General features: G+C 30.1%; 1 protein-coding gene across 1 annotated transcript; it reads right to left on the bottom strand.

Moving 5' to 3' along the window:
• Positions 1–5,921: 5,921 nt before the first annotated feature.
• Positions 5,922–7,580, bottom strand: LOC127121529 (probable pectate lyase 4). Its single transcript, XM_051052008.1, has 4 exons — positions 7,122–7,580; positions 6,561–6,916; positions 6,308–6,443; positions 5,922–6,146 (listed from the first exon to the last, which is right to left on the bottom strand). Exons 1-4 carry the CDS (start codon positions 7,578–7,580, stop codon positions 5,922–5,924), a joined length of 1,176 nt encoding a protein of 391 aa, XP_050907965.1.
• Between the last annotated feature and the right edge of the window lie 302 nt (positions 7,581–7,882).

Raw genomic sequence — 7,882 nt, 5'->3', positions numbered from 1 at the left:
AAAGTATTAGTGATACACGTAGAAAACAAATTGACTAATATATGCGTCCTACGTTTCAAACCTTTTAATGGCTATCAAGCTCATATTTCACCAAGATTAGAAGATTTCCTTTTTTCTTTTTTGTGTTATGTGTTAATAATGTATAAGTTAAGTATAACAGGATTGCTACTAATGTTATAATATCCTTGAGAACTTAAAACTAGGCAACAATCAATAACTGTGGTAGAAAGATGAATGTTTAAATAACCTCTTTGGATTTATGTATAGAAATATCTCCAGTATGGCGTTTCGATTTGGAGTTTCGATTCATCATTTTGATTTTGATTTTTTATTTTTCATTTCGATTCAGTGTTTTGATTCATCTTTTTGATTCGATCTTTTGATTCGTCAGTCTGGTAAAAAATATTAAATTCTGGTGATGTAGCGTGACAGTAAGGTCATTAGTACAAACATGAGTTAACATATATAGTTAAAAACTTATATACTGTTTAAACTACGAGAGTTTTGTTTTCAAAATTTATAGTATATCAGTTTTTAACTACATATGCTGACTCAAATTTGTACCAATGATCTTGATGTCACACCATATACCCAGAACTTAATATTTTATAACCAGAAATTGGCGGAAATGACCAAATAGAATAACGAAAGTGAAGTTAAGGGACTAACCTAAAACATTTTTAGTTAAGGGACTAAAACATAATATTAAATTAAATTAAAAAACTAAAACATATATTAAACCTAAAAAATACATTTTGTGGCTTAGACTTTGCCACAGGTGTTATGTAATTATTACATTAACACTTTTTTTTACTGGTGTTACTAGTTTTTGAAATAAAATTAAAATGCTTGGTCCAAGGATCGAAGACCCCTATTTCAAAAAGGAAACACACAAGTTACACAGACCCAAGAATATGAATATATATATATATATATATATATATATATATATATATATATATATATATATATATATATATATATATATATATGATAACACCAAGAATAAGAGACCCTTATTTTTTGGAGGTTCGGTGAAATGCGTCAGGTTACACAAACCCAAATTCATCCTGAAAATTATAAGTGAGGTGATAGATGATTATGATAACTTTTTACCATGGTTCTTAAATACAATCATGAGATAATGTATGAAATCTTCTAATATTTATAGAGTGTCTTAACTATTGACCTAAATGAAATTTATAGTAAATTATAACCATTTATTTTATGTATTAATATAAGAATATTAACAAACAAAAAACAATATGTTCAAACAAAAAAGAAATTGCATTATCGAGAGAAGAATTGAAATCCAAAAAAAATGGTTAACTTAGTTAATTTGAAAAGGAAAAATAATCTTGTATTGAGGAAAATATAAAGTTATTTTGCCTTAATATAAAATGGTGTTTTCTTTTCAAAGAGGTAACACAACTTTATGTTTCTATGTTCCCTCAATATACAAGGTTATGTTTCCTTTTCAAATTCACCAGATTTACCATTTTATTTATGGGTTTCAATTATTCTATATATAATGATATCTCTTATTTGTCTACAATATAACTAAAACATAGTAATGATATCTCTTATAGTCTTACAATATAACTAAATTGATAAATAAAAATGGTCATAGATAAAAGTAAATTTTATTTTGTTAAGCAAAAAGTTTCAAAAACATAGTAAAGTGACTAAAGATAATTTTATTTTACACAAATATAAATATATTACCTTAACATTTCAATACCTATAAAGGACCTTAGTCTTCTCCTTGCAAAGTGATACAATGTCATCTATTAATACCACTACTTTATAAGGACTTTAGTCTTCTCCATTCATCAAATATAAAACGTAGATGATTTTAGTCTTCTCAACAAAAACAACAAATATAGATAAAAAAACAACAACCATAACACAATACTTTAGTAATGGCATAAAACATGAATACAAGTAAATTGAGAAATAGCCTTTCTCAATGATAAATGAAAAACCTTAATTATCTAATACGTAAATAGAAATAATGTTTTTTTTTGTAATAGGAGGAACATAATAACAATTATTAAGATCTACTATTAATCCAGGGGGAAAAGGAAAACTATAAGTCCCAACTACAAGAGCTGAAACTCATGCACCATTTCCATCGTGCAATTCTACCTCTCGCTTAGCCAATGTTCTACTCCTTCTTAGTCCTTGCACATTTGAAACAATGTGAGAAACGCAATCAATATCAAATATCCAAGAAGCAGAAGTTGCTAAGTTGATATCAATTATAAATATACCTAAAGTAGAAGCCACATACTTCTTGTCCTTTAGATACTTAGGACAATTCCACATTCAATGACATGTTCCATCATAGTATAAGCACTTGGCTTTGACCTCCACCTTTTTCTTGGCCTTTGGCGCCTCAACATTTCTACAGGAAACTTACTTGCCTTTATCTTGCATCTTATTTCTAGCCCCATAATTCTTAAACCCTTTCCCTTTGCGCACCATAAGAACATCCTTCTTATGTGCAATAGTGTTGTCTTTGTTCAACATTCATGAGCATCCCGTGTAACTTAGAGAGAGTCTTTGATACCCCATTCATGTTGAGTTTCAACCTAAATGGGTTGAACTCTCCATGAATGAAGTGAAGTATAACGTTAGTAGCTAACTCTTGGCTATAGGGAAAGAACAACCTCTCCATGGTGTATAAATATCCAATCATTTCGAAGACATGAGTGGCGATCAACTTCCCTTCCTCTAAATTACACTCAAGAATCTCCTTATGAATCTCGTACCTCTCAATCTGAGCTTATTGCAGAAACACAGTTTTCAGTTTCTGGATGATGTTGTAGGCATCAATGCTTTGAAAATGCTTTTGCAAGCTTAGCTCCATGCCACTAGCATTAGGCAAGTAACATTTACTGACTTATCCTCAACGATCTTACGAGCGGTCGTGTCCTCATCACTAGAGGTAGAGGTTACAATTAAGGTTGGGGTTTCAAGAGCATCCTCTCAAACTTCGGATATAAGAACAATTCTTAGATTCCTTTCCCAATCAAGGAAGTTCTTGCTATTCAACTTATCATTCTCAAGGATTGAACGCAGGTTAAATGGTGAATTATTGTTGTTACCAGACATGTTATCTACAATAGAAGATATGTAACGTCATTATGTTTATCAAAATAGGCGTTAACAAATTTTAAACGATTTAAAATTAAAAGTCACACACTTAATGATATTTTGAGTTTGTCCCTTTTGAACCAAGTGATTCTAAGACCCTAACAAACATGTTTTGAAGTGGACTTTGGCCGCTCTTCAAAAACAGGTTGAAAGGTAAGTAAACTCCTTATTAAAACTCTTATAATTCTTAGTTAATGGGTTATAACTTTTTATCCAAGCCGATACCTTTACTTCAAACCCCAAAACCTTTTTGATGAGTTTGTTGAGTCCATCCAAATTAAACATGCAAATTTCAGAAATTTACCATAGTTATCTTAAGAGGGAAAGTAACACCCAGCTTTGGCAGAACTTATTACTAACGATCAAGTTCTTATTAGGTGTCATTTTAGAAAAGTATATACTCAATATTAATTTATATAAACACAAATTCAAGCATCAAAATTTCAAATATATATCTTTCAAAAAATTTAATTAACAATTAAACCAAATATTTTGAACAAAATATAACAATTATATATATATATATATATATATATATATATATATATATATATATATATATATATATATATATATATATATATGAGTTTTATACACTTGAGTTTGGTTACGCTCCCTAGGAGGAATCCAGTCATAGATCTTGTAACTTTCTACTTCTGTTGATCTGGTTAAAGGCAAGCATCCGATCATATCAGCAGAAGTAGAAAGTTACAAGATCTACGACTGAATTCCTCCTAGGGAACGTAAACAAACTAAAGTGTATAAAACTCTTTTATACCTTCCAATCAATTAAAATTATCATTTTAATCATGCATACTAATCGAAGAATAAATTTCTTATTGAATAAAATTATGAACAAGTTAGCATGTTCTAGATATATTAACATCTGTAAGAATCTTTGATACCACTCTTGGATATTTGATGCTTATAGAAGAATTTCAAGAATATCATTATTTACATCTAATCCCTAGATCATTGATGATTTCTCGAGTGATAATGCGAAAAAGAAAATAAAGTGTTTCATCAATAATACGAAAGAGGATAGATTTTGCTCCTTTTTTTACCTGATTTTCACGAAGTTCTTATTTATTCATACTTAGTCATTTTTGCATCTTTCTTTGGTCTTTATTCTTCATTTTTGCTCCTGTTTAACTTGTTTTGATCCGTTTCTTCGACCTAAAATATGCAATGATAGAGTGTCATCAATCATCATGCATATATCAATATGATTCACACTAAGTATAAAACTATATACCTTTGATGTGTGAATCTAGGAAGGTGATAGCTTCCGATGGAGATCTTCGAGCACGTCAAATGTTGCTCCTCTAGTGTTGGTCAACGAGTAACTACCTGATCACCATGTATGCTAGTGTGGAAGGAGGGAACAGGTTTCTCTTTACTTTTGTGGCTAGGGAGAAGATAAAGATGGGAGGAAGAGAATGCAATCATATTTTTTCCCCATGTAACCTCTATCTTATATAGAGTTAAATGGAGGAGAATTGATTAAGCTCATACTATTATACATTATGTAACTTAATCAACCTTATTAATATCATTTCTCTTCCAATCCATAACCTCCAAATTTAATCCTTATGTTACTATTTATGTGACCTCATATGACCCAATAATATTAGTAATTAGTCAAATCTATTTGTCCAATAAATTATAAGTGACTTCTAACAAAGCATTATGATCACCTAATATTATTGAATATTTTATCTCCACAAATTGTCCAATTATATTTAGATTTTTACACTTAATCGAAGGACAAAATCCTTCAAGAAAAGTGCGATGATGTGAAATGTGAATTTTTTTAGCATTGAAATGTCTTATGACGAAAATTGCAATGAGTACCTATGGACATGTTTCCATCCACTTATTTCTTAAATATCTTCAATTGATACACATGATATAACTTGATTCATTTTCTTCTTTGAGATCTTTTATCTTCATAAAAGATTCTTCTTGAATAAGATGCATTCACACAAATCATGTAGGAGTGGTAGAATGGGCTTTACCCTCTGGGAATGCCTGTTTTTCCCAATCTTTTTTCATGAACAAACCAGGATTTTAAGCATGCGCCCTTTAATATGCTCTTCTTGTCCTGCCTTGTTTTTTTACCGAGTTTGGCGGGTGTAGGCATTAACATATTTTTTTGCAATTTTTAGGCTTTACAAATGTAATGCTTGTGGGCCCGTCCAACCAACCATTATTTTGTTATGGGTCAAAATTTTAGGGTCGGGCGTGTCCCCACTTTATTTTTTATGGGCTTTTACAATGCGGGCCTAAATGGGAGCATTTGAAACCACTTGCACATTTGAATTTTTTTCTCGATTAGTTCAGTTTGAAGGGTATATATTTCAACCACCCTGATCACCCTCACAATATAACAAAATATAAATAAATCAAAATTAAATAAAAAGAACATTGGAATTTCATTAGCTACATTGTTAAAATTATAGATGCGTCATAATGTTAAATTTTTATATATCTAATGATTTTTGGCTAGGTATTTACCCAAATATAACTAATATGGTATGTAAACAACTAAACTGGAAGTTTGAATAAAAGGTGTGATTTGCAATGTTAAACATATAATCTTTGGTTACATTGATACTAATAAAAATAATTTACATATTTATGTATTGAAATTAGAAGAGTCAAGAATAAAAATTTATGACACAATTGAGTTTCCATATATTAAGTAGGGAAATCTTTATGAACACTCTGTTTCAATATTTATAGTATGCATGTTTTAATTTTCAACATAAAGAGGTTCTACTGCATTGAAGTGCGCCTGATGATCGTGTCAATGATCTAACAGATTTAACGTCAACAACTTGAAAATATTCGTCTTTGCTATAATTTGGCTTTGGCACACGCCCACCATTTGTTACCTCAAAAGAGGCTCCATTTTCAAATGCATCTCTTACGGAATGAAATTCCCATTTGTCCCCATTTGTTTGACCATTTTGTCTCCATGTTATCTACACACATTTTATAATTAGAAAAATATCTAATAAAAATAAAATCATTTTATTCTATACACAAATACCTTAACTCAATCATGTGACCTATTATTAATTGAGAAAATCATTTCATTAGTCATTAACTAGTTGAAGTTGATTCTCTAAAATCAATTGTATACCTCCTTACTTCCAACTTTTGGTGCTATGAAGAGGTTAGCCTCACTTTTTAGACTAGGCCCCATACTTCCCCCAATGGCATATTGCATCAATCCTAAGTAGAGATTATTGGCTACATGTGTATATCCATGACGAATCCTACATTATTTTGAACCATAAAGAAAATCAAAGTTTCATAATAAATTTACATTTGTGTATTTTAAATTCAAGATCAAGTTTCTTTTAAAAGAACATTGTAATAGAATACTTAATTACCTAGGCATTCTTTGGTTGCAATTAGGTCCAAAATGATTATACACAACAGTAACTTTCATGTTTTTGTCTCTCACATATCCATCATCATGACCAAGAAGCATAACTTTATCTTGTTCTCTAAACCAATTGTTGGATATCGTCACGTTACTAGAACCTCGGGTGACATCAAGAAGACCATCTTCACAATCATTAAGAGTATTATGATCAATCCAAATTTTTGAAGCAGTGACCAATCTTATTGCATCTCCATCTATTGGACCTAAATGAATTACCTTTCCATTAGGCCCCATCACCATCCCCGGAGCTTGAGCTTTGCAGTGATGAATTCGAATGCTATGAATGATTATGTTGGTGGTCTAAAAATTACCAAAAAATTGTTACTAATGCAGGAAACAAAGTCATACTAAAAATCTAAAATTGGCCAGGGAAATTTAAAAGGGGAAACATAAAATTCATATCTATATTTTGTAATGAAAGAATTAAAGGGAATTTTTCTATTATTATTTATAGTCCTGAATTATAAATACTTTTTCTAGATGTATTTAAATATTTAGTTATTACCTTGAATATCATCAAACATGCATTGTTAGCAATGTGGATATTGACGCCACGACCATCAATAGTAGTGAAACTACTAATGAGAAGGGGTTTGTTGAGTCTAATGTTCATGTCTTTTTGAAATGTAATCCATACTTTACCTCGAATTACAGAGGCTCTGTATCTCAATGTACCTAGTTTAGGGTTTATAGGATCATCATTTGGGTCAGTAACTTCATATTGTATGAGGTCTTTACCAATGTTGTTTGTCATTTTTCCAACATAGTCTATAGAGCAAGTCACTATTTGTTGTCTTTGCCTCCTCCATTCTGAATTTGGCCTCCAACAACGATCAATCATATTCATATTCAAACCCATTAATTTAGATTGTTTGGCAGAACTAAGTTTTGGAACAAAAAAGATAACAATTACAATGGTCAAAACAAATTGCCATATGACATAATTCACACCTTGAGGTCCCATGATGTGGTATAATTATTCTTGAAAAGTTCTATTAATAGAAGAAAAAATAGAAATATGAGAAATTAAAATGATTGTTGGACTATATTGGAGAAGAAGTACTATTAAAATGTGATTATATAGATCAAAGTCATCTTTAAGTTGGTTTAAGTTGTTTTTAAAAACAATGGTTAAATTAGTTATCCGCACTAAAAAAAAGTTATAATTAACAATAAATTGAAAATATAGGTACTTCAAAATCTTAACCTGTTGTTGTTTTTGTTACATTAACGTAATGTTTTAATAATTAACATTACGTTTTAATA

Source organism: Lathyrus oleraceus, chromosome 2 (genome assembly GCF_024323335.1).
Source record: "Lathyrus oleraceus cultivar Zhongwan6 chromosome 2, CAAS_Psat_ZW6_1.0, whole genome shotgun sequence".
Taxonomy (NCBI): Eukaryota; Viridiplantae; Streptophyta; class Magnoliopsida; order Fabales; family Fabaceae; genus Lathyrus; species Lathyrus oleraceus.
Note: the sequence above shows the minus strand (reverse complement) of the source record. Positions and strands in the feature narration are given on the sequence as shown.

Bases quoted from the DNA above. Each gene is read 5' to 3' on its own strand.
- LOC127121529 (XM_051052008.1), bottom strand. From the start codon at position 7,580: ATGGGACCTCAAGGTGTGAATTATGTCATATGGCAATTTGTTTTGACC. The intron at 6,917-7,121 runs GTAATAACTAAA...GGTAATTTTTAG, and splicing joins CATGTTTGATGATATTCAAG to ACCACCAACATAATCATTCA. The intron at 6,147-6,307 runs GTATACAATTGA...AAATGTGTGTAG, and splicing joins CAAAAGTTGGAAGTAAGGAG to ATAACATGGAGACAAAATGG.